Source organism: Asparagus officinalis, chromosome 5 (genome assembly GCF_001876935.1).
Source record: "Asparagus officinalis chromosome 5, Aspof.V1, whole genome shotgun sequence".
In the NCBI taxonomy this organism is placed as follows: domain Eukaryota; kingdom Viridiplantae; phylum Streptophyta; class Magnoliopsida; order Asparagales; family Asparagaceae; genus Asparagus; species Asparagus officinalis.
In genome coordinates, this window is record NC_033798.1 from 63,376,723 (window position 1) to 63,392,434 (window position 15,712).

The following is a 15,712-nucleotide window of genomic DNA, read 5'->3' on the forward strand; positions in this document are numbered from 1 at the left end:
AGAATAAGCGACATGTATGCGATCGTGGTGTCTTCATCATCTATTTCAAGATGAACTAGAGAAATCAAAGTTACATCAAATCCACAGCAAAAAAAAAAAAAAAAGTCAATAGGTGCGCGATTACATAATTGATTGATATTTTTGCTCCACACTATATCATGTCTCCTATTCGTTAATATGTTCTGCGGGAGGACTCAGAACCTCACCTTTTTTTGAGTCCCGCAGTCATAAATAACCCCCTCAAGAATATGATCCAAATAGCAAAGTGGCATACTAGTCAAACTTAAACCGTCTTGATTCTCTTGAAAAAGATTTGTGTTATTTAAAAATTGGACCTCTATCACTCAAGCTCTATGACATCCAAAGAAGTTACATCTTAATAACTCTTTCTAAATGGTACCGCGGCTGAGCAACAGCTCTTTGGGCTCCTGGAAATTGCCTCAACACGGTATGGGTAAAAGCAAGTACGTACGAACAATAAAATTAGTATTAACAGGTAGAATATCGATCATTTCAAACAAAATATAAATGTATGTGCAACTCAGTTTCCGCATATACCTTTTTTTAATAAAGAGTCCTCGCATCTCTATGATATTTTTCCCCCCGCGTTCAGGGGCTACGTTTCCGGGGACATAACTATGTGAAGCTGACACGAAAGTCAACATGTGCTTTTATCATTGACTAGTTTTTACACACGTGCAATGCACGTGATTTAATACCATGATTAAGTATTTTTGGCAGTTTGTGCTCATTTTTTTCTTTAAACTCTTACATCCCGATTATTTTTTTATGTTTGTTTAAATGGGATACACCCAATTTAAATTTTCATGTTGATATTTGAATTGACAAAAAACAAATATAGTTTAAAAATAATTTGAATTTTCATATTATTTTTGACCGATATGAAACTAAGCTTTATTTGAGAAAGTATAGCATTGCAAAGTAAAAAATATTAAAATAGTGTTATACAAGGAAAGTGAATATTTAAAACCAATATGACAAAATGATTGATTTAAAGTATGTTAAAACAATGCAAAAAAGAATATAAAGTTTATTCCTAATCATTGATAGACTTCATAAAAAAATATAAATTAAAGATTAATGCTAACTCTAGTATACTTTTATATGATAAAAACATCCACATAAGAATATAAAAGTACTGAAAAAAATTCATGAAACTCCCTTCTAAAGATTCCTAATTTCACTCAAAATAATTAAACTATTCTATAAAATATTCATAAAATATTGTTTTTATTTCTTCTATTTTATTTTTTATTGAGTTAAGATCAATCCTTCTTCAGGTTTATCATTTATCATTTCTCGGACAATTCTAGAGTATTGTCTTCATCATCTACATCAATTGTGACATCAGGCTAATTTTGTATTTTTTATGCTATTATCTTTCCTAGGCTCGTTAATTTTTTATCATCTCATTTAACTTTACAAAGAAGTCAAATGTACTTATGATGTTCAACACAAACTGCTCAAAATATAGACTTTGATTTTTTTTTCTATTTCAATGAGAATAAATATTAATTTCATATATATAAAATTCTTTGTGTTCCTAATTTATTACTTAAATAAATTAGAAGCTATCTCTTTATTTTCCTCTAAAATGAATTCTTCTGATGTGCATCCAATAAGAATTTCTGTTATTTCAATAATATTACCTTTGCTCTATCCCTGTCATTTTCCATAAAGATCTAAACTAAATACCTGCATTATTCATTACCAATTTCTCTTAGATTATAATATTAATATTTAATTTGAAGAACACAGTATGGAATTTATGAATACTTACTAATTTTTCTTATGTCTTCCATGGAGATTTTTTCTTTGATTAGGATAAAGTTATTAAATTATTTTTTAATGTAACTCATTCAGTGCTTCATTAATAGATATGTCTTATGTTAATGCCAATTCAAGTGATTCATTGACGTTTTCTGAATTTTAGATTTATTTCCATCACTTCCCCATTTGCAATGGAAATAACTCAATTCTTTTAAAGTTATCTCTAAATATTCGAATAGTTTCTCCATATGTAATTTTTTGTATTTTTTTACCCTATAAATATTATTAACGTTAAAGATTAAAGTTTCTAAATTAAAATCAATTAATGCTAAGGTATAATATTATAGTGTTTTATCATTTCTATGGATTTAAACTCCTATCAATTAATGTTACGAATGTATTTTGACTACCCCAACTTATTACTAAAATTATATGAAATTACTTTAATTTATATAGTGCCGATAATTTTTAATCTATAATATTTTAAAAGTTGTATCCATTAACCGGATGTTTTTAATCAATTCTTATTATTTTTGTTTACCAGTATCAACTTAGACTATTCTTAGATGCTGAAAATGGATAGTAAATCCATAAATTAGAAATTTTAATATATATATATATATAATATTATATAATATATTATATATATTATACATTATATATATTATTTATATGATTATATTATTATTATACTATATTATTATATATATTTTATATAATATATATATATATATATATTGTATAATATATGTATATATATATAATAACAAAGAAATTATCTTGTTCCTTTGCCAAGCTTTTAAAATTTAGCACATTTTTATGGTTTTGAACTTTGAGGGTGGTGATTTATAATTTTTAAATTTTAAAAGCAGTTTTAAAAAATTTACTTTTTAGATTTGGTAGTTGAATTCTGATGTTTATGTGTTGGTAGTATTTTTTAAGATGTTGAGTCTATTTCTTATAACTCTAAAAATTTGAGGGTTTCTTTTGCACTTATTAACTATAATGATTCATTTTGATAAATATTAAATTTGCAAGGCGGCTACAATCGACGAAGATTTGCTGTGTGCTAGTTAACATATTTTGAAAATTTAGAGTTTTTATTTTCACGATTTTAATTATGAAGGGTTTTTTTAAAAGATTTTGAAGGTTAATTTGGCAAATTTTAATTTTTAGTTGTCTAAGGTTATATTTGGAATTCTCTTATTTTATTTACAATTTTAGAATTTTAGGTGGCTTGTTTATAATTTGAACTTTTTGAAGTTATTTTTTTATAATTTTTGAGATATTGAGGGGGTGTTAGATGTAAGAAAATTTAAATTTAAATGTCAAAATTTTAGGTGTATCATGTAATCTATTGAATTCATCGTGTGTGTATTGTCATTTTAAAATTTTAGGAATTTAATGTGTTGTCGTATTAACTTTTGAGAGGTGTTTCTTTTTTGAGGACATTGAGGTGTTACATATAAATTTTAAATTCTTGCAACTAGATGTTAATTTTTTATTTCATGTTTTTATTTTATGTTTTTAGACATTTGATGAGTTTTTATATTTTGAATTTTTAGGGTCTTTTCTGGGCAATTTAAAACTTTTTGGTTTTTTTGCAATACTTCATGTATTATATATGTTTCTAGCTTGTAATTTTCTTTATCTTGACACAACTAATCATTTTTATTTTTATATATTTTATTATTTTTTGCAATTTTAAAATTTTTATGGTTTTTTTTATAATACTTCATGTATTATAATATGTTATCTACTTGTTTTTATTTATCTTAAAAACTAATTCATTTTTATGTTTTTATACTATTTTTAATATTTTGTTTTTTTAAATGGTTAAGTAAACATGGTTCACGATAGGATTAAGGTATAATATATGATTGCATAGGATAGATTAAAGATATAAATAAAATATTCAATAGTGAAGGTAATATTGCGCATTGAAAATTAGAATTTAATTATAGTAAGTAGTTAAACTATAAAGTGGGTATATCTTGATCTAAAAGATTTTTCTGACTCCTGTGCTTTTAAAGGGGAGTATGATATATATATATTATATTTATATATATAGTATTAATAATAGTATATATAGTATATTTTTATATTGAACTTTGTCAACTTAAGTGGACATCCACCAAAGTTTTATCCTTATGAAAAGTCTTTTCATGATGAATGCGGCGTCTCTGGTTTATCATGCTTAGAAAGTTGTGATTTTGGTGGATGGTCCACTTAAGTTGACATAAATTTTTTTTCCTCTCTCTCTATATATATAATCTAATATTAGTCACTTAAATCTTTCATATTTTGAATCATTGAAACCGCTACTAGGCACCCAAGATTTTAAGTTATTTTGAAATTAGTCCCCTAAATTAAGTTCTCTCAATTCTCATAAGCTGTTTTAAGTTAATCTCTCTATTCTACTCTTGATTGGAGGAACTAGTTTTAAAAGAAAAATTCCTCAAGGACCCAAAATATGGGATCAATAGGGGGGACAAGTGAGCCATCATTAATGATGACTAACTTATTATTCAATAGGAGGGGACACCTCACTTGTCCTTTGTATTGGTCCCGTATTTTGGGTCCACGTAGCAAAGCTCGTTTTAAAATAACTTTAAGTTTTGTGGGACCTCGTAGCAATTGCATTCACCTTTTAAGCGACAGCTTTCAGAGTAGGAACGATTTAAGGACTGATATCAAAAGGCTATACAGGCCCTTCAACTCTGAAGCCCGTCGACGGGCCCAAATTTTCCTTCAGTGATTTTTGTCGAGAAATTAATTAATAGAATAATTGATTTATCGTCTCTCGGTCGGGAGAGGAGATCGAGATGCAAATCATAATAGTTCACGAGGCTGAGGCCTGAACCTCAATCGCTCGATCCCCCTCTCTTAAACGGCGGTGAGTTTTTTTTTTAAATCTTTTTTACTTTCATCAAATTTGGGGTAGTTATGGATCAAATTTCATGCTTTTATGAGGAAATCTTGGAACTTGATTAGTTTGAATTTGATTTGATCCAGAAGTGTTAATTTTGCTCAAAACTTATTCAAGGGTTTTGTGATTCCTGTGTTTTTGTTGTCTGATTTCCCCAAGTGTTTGTAAACTTCGCGCCAAGCAAAATTGCATATAAACGCTCATAAAGCATCAAATAAGAAAAATTTCTGAACCAAATGTTAGTTATAAGATTACATCTTGACTGTCTAAATTTTATTGACAATAGCCACATGTTTTCTTTCTGCTCGAACTGATAATAATACAATAGCCACATACAGTGGCGTAGCCAGGAATTTTGTTTGCCCTGGAATCAAACTCCTCTACTATTTCTTCTGTGTCGAGGCTGGAAGTAATTTCTTTTTCAATATAAAGTATCATGTTATTAGCAAGCATTTCATCACCCATCTTGTTGCGTAATGATGTTTTTATGAGTTTCATTGCTGAAAATGCTCGTTCCGTGCTTGCAGGAGTCAACACGAGCCGAATCAACCTATCAATAAGAGGATACCTTCTGGATTTTCCTTTACTTACTAACTTTTGACATAATCCTGAGAGTGTAGTAATATTTTGAAAATCAGGATCACACCGCATATCATGCTCATAATGTTGCAATTGATGCCTCAGCTGATAATTAATCTCCATTTCACTGAAATCTTGGGGATAATATTTCTTCGCAAGCATGCAAAGGTCATCAACTTTAAATGATTTGAAAGAATCTTTTGGATCCAAAGCAGAGCTAAGACTTAGAAGTTCTACTGCTCTATCGGAGAATCTTTCACTTAACTCCATCACTTGTGTGTTAACAACTTCATATAATATATCAAAGCGATAATGATGCTCAATTGTAATTTCATCACTCTGCTGACAAGAACGACCTATGCCCTTCACATAACGAGAACTCATATCGGGTATATCAATTTCATGTTTCATACAAAAGGATACTACAGACTGTAGAAAATTTTGCCATGTCATCACCTTTCAACTCACAGAGAAGAGTTTTTGTGATAGATATAGAATCCATACCAGTTAAAATATCTTGATCTTTTCTTTGCAGTGATTGACAAAGTACTTCTGTTACTCTCATTATTTCAACCATTAAGTGTAAGTTGAAAACAAAGTCAAATGAACCCATTGTAGTAAACCCACCACTAGCTTCTGCACGGATTTTTCTATTCAACCCATCTGCCTTTATAATACCAAGAACTTTCCACACGGGTTTATACAAACCAAGCAAACTACAAGCAGAAGAATAGTGTGAGCCCCAACGAGTAGAAGCAGGTCGTCTCAAAGTAGTCTGCTGATTACCTCCAGTACTTGTTTGTAATTCACCTCTTTCTATCAAATTTTCAACTTCTTCCCTTTGTGCAGCTCTTAGTTGTTGATTCCACTTAGGAGAAACACGAACCAAATTCACAATGCAATTCAACATCTGAAAGAATAGCTCAATGCTAGATAATTCGCCTGATGCTGCAACTAATGCAAGTTGTAAGCGGTGGACAAAGCAATGAACATAGTATGCATATGGACATTCTTGCAAAAATAAACTTTTTAGCCCACTCCATGCACCTCGCATATTGCTAGCCCCATCATAACCTTGTCCTCTTATATTCTATACAAGCAATCCATTACGATCAAGTATAAGTGAACACATCTTTTTAAGAGTTTGTGCGGTAGTGTCTTCAACCCCTATTACATCAAAAAACCTCTCTCTGATAAAACCATCTGCATCAACAAATCTTAACACGATAGCCATTTGCTCACAATTGGATTCATCTCGAGATTCATCAACTAAAATACAAAACTTAAAGTCACCAATTTTTTCACAAATATTTTTCCTCACCAAGTCACCCATAATTTTCATAATCTGATTTTGAACCATTGCTGAGGTATAACTAGCATTCCCGGGAGCATTTTCTAAGATAACCTCTGCAACTTGCACATTAAGAGTTGCACTATATTTGAGCAATTCAATAAAGTTTCCACGATTTGCTGAATCAAGAGATTCGTCATGCCCTCGAAGAGCACATCCTTGACATGCTAGCCAACGAATAGCATTAATCGTAGTGACAACACGCAAGCGATTTTTCTTTATTTCAGCTTCATTTTGTAAGGTCAAATGTTTCTTAATGTTTTGAGATGGCTTTTTCAAAGCATCAAGCATTAAGTTTCTTAATGTTTTGAGATGGCTTTTTCAAAGCATCAAGCATTAAAACATTTTTTGAATGTATTGATCCTGTTTCTCCTTCATGCACTCAAAAATGACTATCTTTTCCTCCAGCTCTCTTCCAACTATTAAATCCTTTCGAAGTCCAAGCTTCTTGTTTCTTTTCCTCCAGCTCTCTTCCAACTATTAAATCCTTTCGAAGTCCAAGCTTCTTGTTTATGTTGTTGGGAGGAATTGCTCTCAAAAAGAAAACAAGAAGCTTCTTGTTTATGTTGTTGGGAGGAATTGCTCTCAAAAAGAAAACAAGGAAAACAATAGGCACGGTCAGTTGTTTCAGAATATTCTAACCAAGCATAGGTCTTGAACCAATCATATCGAAAGCTACGCCCGTCTTTATTTCTTGGATATTCTCGGAGGTTTGGTTGGCATGGCCCTATTGCTATGTAACGACGTCGAACCTCATCTTGTTCTTTATATGGATATTTCCATATTGCCTGACGCAGTCCTGGATCATAAGATACGATATCCTTGACCTTTTGAATTTTAGGAGGATGTTGCTCTTCCTCTTTATCATCAACCGTTGGCTCCGTAGACGGTGCCTCGCTTGAGGCTCCAGTAATGATGTTGCTCTTCCTCTTTATCATCAACCGTTGGCTCCGTAGACGGTGCCTCGCTTGAGGCTCCAGTAATCTCTTTTTTGAAATAAAATGAAAATAAAGTTTTCATTCCCTTTCTAGACATTTTAGCTTCAAAATTTAATAGATTGCGATTAGGATATTAAAAGATTGCATGCATTAAGAAGCACATTAAAAGATTATGATATAGGATATCGAAATTGCTAATGACTACCTAGATAACATCTTAGTCTATAAACCAAAATAATTAACAGAACTAACAGAGAGAACTAATAGGCACAAACAGAACTAACAATTCTATTTCATAATTTTCATCCATGATATGATTCTAAAATAACAGAACTAACAATTCTATTCTACAAACTAAAATAATTAACAGAATTAACAGAGAGAGAACTAACAGGCATAAACAGAATTAACAACAAAATTAACAGATACAGAACTAACTAAAAAGAAGACAGAACTAACAGGAAACACCACAGAACTAACAGGAAGCGTCATAGAACTAGCATGAGGGTGAGGGAGCTAGAGGAGGGCGTACCAGTCGAGGTCGAGGGGGTTGTTGACATAGCGCTGAGAGGCGAGGAGGATGTCGGCGAGTCGGCTACGGCGAGGATTTGGTCGGGGTGGTCGTCGGAGAGCTTGGGATCGTCGGATCGGAGAGCTTGGGATCAGCGTCGAACGGTCGACTGGTCGAGGGCTTGCTCTGGGAGGCGACTGGGGGCGGTCGTCGGAGTCTCGGAGAGCTTTGGGATTTGCGATCGTCGAAGGCTCGAAGCCCTAGCTTTTTTTTAGCCAGCCCCTTTTCTATTCTCTGCTCGCTTCGAAGTTCGAAATATTGGGATTTGGGGGAGTCGGGAGAAATAAAAGGGGTGGGGCTGAATCGGCTGATACGTAGTAACGTGACCAAAAAAATTGAAAATTTAAAAAAAAAAAATCATTTTCTTGCCCTGGGCAGCTGCCCAGGGCAAGTTCAACGTAGCTACGCCGGCCCACATAAAACTTCCACCGACAACGCAAATACCATTTCAATCGAGGTTTCTACTGACATAACCACTTGACAAGAGCTCAATGAAATTAAACAAATTAAACAATTTTAGTTAATTAATTTATTTATAATTAGAATATTTCTCTTTGTTTTATCACATTTCTCATTGGATCATACTCATTGTCAACTCTAGATTTACTAAAATCCTTATTGTTAAATAAAATAAAACCCTCGATTAAGAGTTTTATTTCATATCTTTGTTTCTTTGGTTTAGCTGTGAACCTATTCAAGTTTCTTGCTGATTTTTCCTCAATCTAAGTTGGTTTAGATTGCTAAGAAATTCTAGATAGAAGAAGAGACAATGTGTCATTGAATGTAAAAGAAGGGTACTTGTACAAATAATGTGCATGTTTGGTTCAAATGGGAATATCATGAAATATTACGGAAACATAGCTTAGTGGAAGGTAGTCTGTTCTGAAAAATCTCTAGGATAAACCAATATCAATCATACGAAAGCACAGAAAAAATATCGACAACATAAAACATATGGATATATGTGGTTTGGCTTGTAGCCTACGTCCACGGACAAAGGAGGAGAATAACTTTACTAAATTATGAGAAATATAATGCGGAGATCGCTCAATCGCTAATCCCTAACACACCCCAAAATGCACCTTAATCTCTCTAACAATCTCTACCACATGTAGAGCCAAATCATGAGCCCCTTGAACCTATTGCTTCAGCCTGCAGAGCCCATCTCAATGCATACTGTTATCGTTAGGTGGATCGAATACAATTTCTAAGACGTAGAGAAATAAAGTAGAGAGTCAATTACCTATAGATGCTGTGACCCTAGTTGGGTAAATTCTCATCAAAGAGCTTCTGTCATATGTGTAGAGACTAAGGATAAGAGTTGTTTCTACCCATAAATTCTACAAGATAAGAATCTTAATCTCAATGTAATAAACAAACTCTTTTGTCATTATTTTAATACTAGACATAGCTAATAGAAACTCTAATTGAATTGCATATCCTATTCAATGATTAGGATTTGAATCACCCGTAACATAGTCAAATGATACTCAAATGAAGAACACACAAGTTTTAAAATAGAAGTGCTGAAGAAAAAACATTAAGGTATTGTTTGTTAAGATGGTGATATATCGGGGCATTCTCCCCCCCACTGCCACCCCTCCCCTCAAAAACAACTTACCCTTTGTTACACTTGTATGCAACTTCCTTTAAGCACAAGGCACTATATTGTATCCCCATCAAGTGTATGGCATGCCCTTCATTTTAGAGTGGTTAATGTTCAATTTCCATCTTATAATAACGTGAACAGTTTAAGCACAAGATTTTTCAACCTTCCCTTATGAGCACTACAAATTTTCTTATACAACATAACAATGTACTATTTGTTTAGTTTGAGCAAAACATTCTCTTCTAACAACTCTGTTTTTATCTAGGTTTTTTGATTATGTTGAAGGTTGTCAGAATGATTATCCATTGAAGACAAGTTTACTACGTTGCATGTAAAACCCAATGATTCTCCCTGATCGGTTGTATATGAAAATACTGACTCATTTGGACCTCTTTGACATTGTAAAAATGTCACTGAAGCTTCCTCATGGCTTCTCCTTCCTTAGTAGTCAGAATTCCAATGAGAAGAAGGGCCATTCATCTAACAAACGTGAATTCTCACCGTCGTTGAAGCTTGTAACGGACAAGGGTATTTATAGGCCCGGTGAATTAGTCAATGCAACTATTGAAATTTGTAGTCCGAGAAACTCAGCAAATGACATCCCTTCAATTTTGATCAATAACCTTGGGTTTGACCTTAAAGGAATTGAGAAGTTGGATACTCAGTGGTTCTCCACGCAGAAGCCATTGCCAGGATCAAGGCAAAGACGAGGTACTTGTTTATTTCAATTTTTTAACATTTTAGAATCTTTTAAATTTCTTTGATAGTCAGAAACATTTAAAATTTTAAATGCATTTAAATCAAATTTGATGCATATACTGCCTTGCGTTTTATGACATGCTTTAATATAATTGCCAGCTTAACTTTTGATGATTTTTTGATTTTGTTAAGAAATATGCACATGATGAATTTGGCTTGTCACTTGCACCTCATTACTCTCTGCTTTTATATACATAAATAGCTTTTCAGTAAATCTTATGCGGATCAAGTGGCTAAAGAGAAATTAATTCATTTTTCTTTAAAAAAATTAATAGTGTTAATCTCTTATCTTTTCCATAATTCTAGTTTTAAAAATTTTCTAGTGATCATTTTAGCTACACAGGAATTAGGCTTCATTACTTTTCTTCATTTGCCAAAGAGTATTGTTGTTGTCTAATAAATTTTGCTTTTTTACCATTTTCTAATATAATACTTTTTGTAGTTTCTTAGAGTGTTTTAATTATATGATAGTATTAGTGTCAGCTTTTTGGACTATTCAAATATTCTTCATTTGCCTTTTAATATTATCATCATGTAGGCGAGCATCTGTTTCTGGACTGCTCAGCACCATCAATAGTCTCGAAGGTCATTCTTTCAACAGGAAGCACAAGAACATGTGAGCACAGTCTTTTTAGAAAACAATGGTTTGAGGCTGATTTGATTCCATTAATTTGTTTCATTATTGTGATTGATAAAGCTGTACTCTATTTTCTCAAAAGTACTTTGAATCAAGGACTATACAATTGTTGGAGCTTCAAATGTTTCTAGTGAAATTTCAACGTGCCATTTCATGAAGGGATAAATAGGACAGAAGTATGGTAGGAACAATTAATTTTGCTGAAAAGATGTAATGCAAAAATTAACTTTATTCATTTAATCGAGTCTAACTTTTCTTTTAATGCTATAAATTCATATTTTTGTTTTGTCTTTCTTGAGTTTTGTTGATGAACTTTTTCTGTTAAAGAGGTGTAATAGCTTTATTCAAGGGATAATACAAACAAAGAGATAAATTTATCCTCAAAATATCTTTACTATGCTGCCAGATGACAGCTAAGTTCTTGACCATCAGGACAACTATTGCCATCAGTACTACTCCCAACTCAATGAGGTTATTCAGGTGACTGTCCATAGCAAAGTTTCCATGTAGACGACTCCAAAAGTTTTGGGCTAAGTACTTTGTTATTGTTTTTTTTAGAAAGAAAGCTTGAAGTCCATATATTTTCCTTCTTGTAAGTTGCAAATCGATATGTCTATATAGATTATGTATTAGTGATTTTTCAGTACAATTTCAATTTGAGCTGTTTAAAGGAACACATGGCAGAAACTTCTTGATTACGATTAAGTAATTTTCAGTTTACGATAACACCACCACTACAATGCTGTCCCAATTATGGACAAAGATGAAACATGATTGAGGATTAAGTCATTGTTCATTGGCCTTAGTGGGTGCAGCTCAGCCTGTGAAATACAATCTATTTGGGTATTCGAATGTCACCCAGATGATAGATTGGGTACTGAAATCTAAACCTGCTCAAAAACTAAAACTTATAATAGGAGAGTCCTAGAGGGGGAAGAGGGATGAAGGAGAAAAGGAAAAGAAATTATGGTTTTGAGATAGAATCTCTACTTGGTAGCAATTAAGCTAATTATTAAAAAAAAACTTCATTCATTATTGATGCTAATTGCTATTGAGTTGGGATTCCTCCTCAAGACTCTAGTTTATTCCTCTTTTCCTTCTTGCTCCCTATTTCACCTCTCATATTCTACATTTGTAGGTATCATAACAAAACTCCTCCACTTCCAACGCGCTTCTCTTTCCTCTTCCTGTTCTGCATCAAAAGCATAGCGGAAAATACCAAGGGGGAAAACATACTATAAGATAGATAGGGGTGAAGAAAGAAAGAACAACACATGATTCAAAGTTCTCTCTGATTTCCCATAGAGGCCTTACTTAGATATATCTTTGTATAGTTTGAAGATTAGGGATCATAATATTAAAAGAACAAAATACAATTCTTATGAGGGCACATTGAAGAACATAAGGATACAAATCTAGGATAGAAATGTTTCACTGTCTATATATTCTACTCTCAGCAAAATGTTGATCTAAGAATAGCGGATTTTTGGGCTGTCTTGGGCTCAGAATGGCTAGTTCCTTTCACTTGTTTTAATCAATGAGTTCATGTTCTCCTTGCCTTGGTAGGAAAGGGGAAAGCTTGTGCGAGCATACAACTTCAAAAATTCCCTCAGAAACTCACTCTCTATTCCCTCCTGATTGATCGCAAGTTCTCTTTTTGGTTGAAGATCTCAACCACAATTGACTATATGCCTTTCACATTGTATGTTTGAAGCATTTTCTTCTTTTACAGATTGCTTGTAACATGTAGTTACTTTCCATGAATATACCTCTCTTTTTTCCTGGGCCATGATAGCCTTTCTCAACAACCACAACATAAAAGACACCCAATGAACTGATAATGATAATAAGAAAGAATAGCGACATAAAGTAAATGATTTGATCTCCAACTTTTTAAAGTTAGCTGTTCTGAAAGAAGTTGAATGTGAAATCCTATTTTGCCTGAACTACTCTTAGTCTCTTCTGCTTTACACTGCAAATTACATGTATTATATTTGATTGGATGCATAGTGCATTCAGAAGTAAACCTGATCCAGATTGGGTGGACGCTGATATATTATATAAAGAGAAAAAGTGAAAGGACGGGCGATGTTTAAATGGTTGGAGTGTGAGGCCAGACGGATTGTGACAGACTGTAGTTGGAAGAGAGGATTTCTAATGTTTGCTGTAGGAGCGCATGCGATAAAGGATTAATGTAAACAGGTTATTGCTACTAGTAGGGTGAAAACGAATTCGATTCGAACAGAGCACTGTTCAAATTCGAATTCAGTTCAGATAGAAAGATTCGAATTCGATTTTGAATTCGGTACGAAGATTGAACCAGATTTGAGTTTGGTTTGTTTACTTCTGTATAGATTTGATAATTATTTGCGAATATTCGAATCGTGAAAGATTTACCATGAATCTTGAGAGTGTGAGTCGAGAGAGACCAAAAGACAGTGTTGGAGAGAGAGACTCACCGGCGAAAGGAAAAAAACGTGTGAGGAAGAGAGAGAGGAGACCAATTGGAAGTTTTGCGACTGATTCATTCATGTGATAAAACCCTAGTCTCAAAGGTAAAGCTAATTGGGTTGTACTTGAGTGGAGGCCCATTTATTGTGGTAGTAGGACCTAATTGGGTCAGCCAGATTATGTTTTTTATTTGCTTTTTTTATTTTACTTTATATGATTGCATTTGTACTAAATGTATAGGATTAATAGCATTTGCAATAAGTTATATTAATAGAATGAAACGGTAAAATATTATCAAATAGTTATGATCAATCGAATTGAATATATCTTTGATTAAATTCTATTTGTTTATGAACCGACTTTTAAAAAATATTCATTTATAGTTAAATAAACTATCGAATTGAATCTAGCCGAATATCTGGAGGAATAATAACTGAATTGTTTATTAATTATTTGGTTCTTTTCCACCCCCAGCTACTAGTTGGACAAGGCTTGGTTTCATGTAAATATAATTCTTGAGGAATCTGTTATATCTTATTCCTTATGGTCAATGCTAGTTACTGTTGCAATATTTTTGAACATTTCTTGATTTGGCTTATTGACAGTACATGGTATTGGAGTATGAACAGTACATGTCCTTTAACATGTAAACCACCTTTACATATAATTTTTGGATACCTTATTCAAGATGAAATAAATGGGAAAGTGAAAGGTTTAGTAAGTGTTGGAATCCCCTCACTTACTAACAGGTTTAATAAGTACTTGGTGACCAGAACCAAGGGGAATCTTTTCTAATGTTAAGAGCCAAATTATAATTAAAAAAGATGGCATTTGAAAGATATTCATTTCTCCCAAACTATTGCTACATGTATTTGGATCAGGAGATTAGTTGAGATATTACCACTTACCATTTTCTTACAAAATTACAGAAAATTTTAATGATAGATAGATGAGTGTGGCTTATTTCCTTTGATGAAGGACCACCTAAATCAAGAATTATATGTTTCAGTAAATTATGTTTTCTTTTTTCTTTTCATGAAGTGAACAACAAGACAAGTAACTAGATTGTTTGTATGGCATTTGAAAGATGACTGCTCTTTCTTAATAGATCTGATATTTTCTTTGATATTTAATAATTTATGTTGATTTGTGCGGTATGTTTTGTTGGAGCTATTTTGTTAGATTGCTGATAGATTTGGCTAACACAGCTCTATTGAACGTTAGTTCTTTGTATCCTTAATTTTTTGTGTGTTTCTTGCTTCATTTTCAACTACATTCATATGCAATTTTTCTAGACTTATGTAAACAATACTGTGCAGATAACGTACGTGTAGAGCTGCCAAACATTTTACCACCAACTTACAGGGGCACAACCATACGCTATTTTTACTACATTAGAAGCACCCTATATGGACGATGGCTTGTGTTGGAGAATGGACATAATGATAGATTTTCCAGAGATGATTTTTTTCAGTTGGTTAGTTCATTTACTTAGTAATAACCTGAGAAAATCTTGTGATGAATTTTGTTGTTAACATGCTGTTCTTATTCCTATTTAGGAACATTCAGCTTTCTTATTTCTTGATCTATGTAGCAGTTATGCTGATTCATACTGTTTACTCGTCTCCTTTGCATCATTTTTCACTTAGTTGAGGTTTTGCTTTTCCGCATCTACAGTACTTATAGTGAAGATTAGATTTCAAGGCATTTGTTATCGGGAATCATCTATTGTATACTTATGAAGTAAATTATAACCTTTAGAGCTTATCAAATCTCTTTTGATCATTTTTTCCTCTATCTCTATTGTTCTATTGCACAGTTCTATTGCAAGCTAATAAGCAGTTTGTAATTTTTTTTATTCTCTCTATTATAACTGGTTGGTAATGAACTGAGTTAATATGGTTGGTATTATATGAATGGTAATCAAGTCTTTTTCCAGTTAAAGCTGAATCAAGGTGTATGGAGGCATCTTCTTGTATCCTTCCTCTTGATCATATTATTTGTTGCAGGAAGCTCGAACTCCATTGCAAATATGGGTCACTCAGAAGAGCAGCAACTTGTTGCATGGAGGTTAGTATACTTGTGGATGTATGTTGT

General features: G+C 32.6%; 3 protein-coding genes across 10 annotated transcripts in view; 1 reads left to right on the forward strand and 2 right to left on the reverse strand.

The window, feature by feature from the left end:
- The window catches only part of LOC109843624, a 40,435-nt gene continuing 29,219 nt past the window's right edge, over positions 4,497–15,712 (forward strand). For 7 of the 8 annotated variants that reach the window (XR_002247737.1, XR_002247741.1, XR_002247743.1 and 4 more), the window contains exons 1-5: positions 4,497–4,687; positions 10,034–10,479; positions 11,066–11,143; positions 14,935–15,092; positions 15,625–15,685. Coding sequence is in view for 1 of the 8 variants with exons in the window: in XM_020412574.1 (XP_020268163.1) it covers positions 10,110–10,479; positions 11,066–11,143; positions 14,935–15,092; positions 15,625–15,685 (667 nt within the window). In the remaining 7 variants the exon portion in view is untranslated. Of the gene's footprint in view, positions 4,688–5,247; positions 5,689–10,033; positions 10,480–11,065; positions 11,144–14,934; positions 15,093–15,624; positions 15,686–15,712 lie in introns of all 8 variants that reach the window. The other variant, XR_002247738.1, reaches the window with a different exon arrangement.
- LOC109841927 lies at positions 4,921–5,683 on the reverse strand. Its single transcript, XM_020410851.1, has 2 exons — positions 5,057–5,683; positions 4,921–4,947 (listed from the first exon to the last, which is right to left on the reverse strand). The coding sequence occupies exons 1-2, from the start codon at positions 5,681–5,683 to the stop codon at positions 4,921–4,923; spliced, it is 654 nt and encodes a 217-aa protein (XP_020266440.1).
- Positions 6,390–7,088, reverse strand: LOC109843626 (zinc finger MYM-type protein 1-like). The gene is made up of 2 exons (XM_020412575.1): positions 6,955–7,088; positions 6,390–6,908 (listed from the first exon to the last, which is right to left on the reverse strand). Exons 1-2 carry the CDS (start codon positions 6,985–6,987, stop codon positions 6,390–6,392), a joined length of 552 nt encoding a protein of 183 aa, XP_020268164.1. The 5' UTR covers positions 6,988–7,088.

What these genes read in the sequence shown, in the direction of transcription:
- LOC109843626 (XM_020412575.1), bottom strand. Translation starts at nt 6,987, where the DNA reads ATGCTTGATGCTTTGAAAAAGCCATCTCAAAAC. An exon ending in TGAAAAAGCCATCTCAAAAC is followed by an intron (nt 6,909 to 6,954) that starts ATTAAGAAACTT and finishes CCATCTCAAAAC; the next exon opens with ATTAAGAAACATTTGACCTT.
- LOC109841927 (XM_020410851.1), bottom strand. Translation starts at nt 5,683, where the DNA reads ATGAGTTCTCGTTATGTGAAGGGCATAGGTCGTTCTTGTCAGCAGAGT. An exon ending in AAATTCCTGGCTACGCCACT is followed by an intron (nt 4,948 to 5,056) that starts GTATGTGGCTAT and finishes CATTTGGTTCAG; the next exon opens with AAATTTTTCTTATTTGATGC.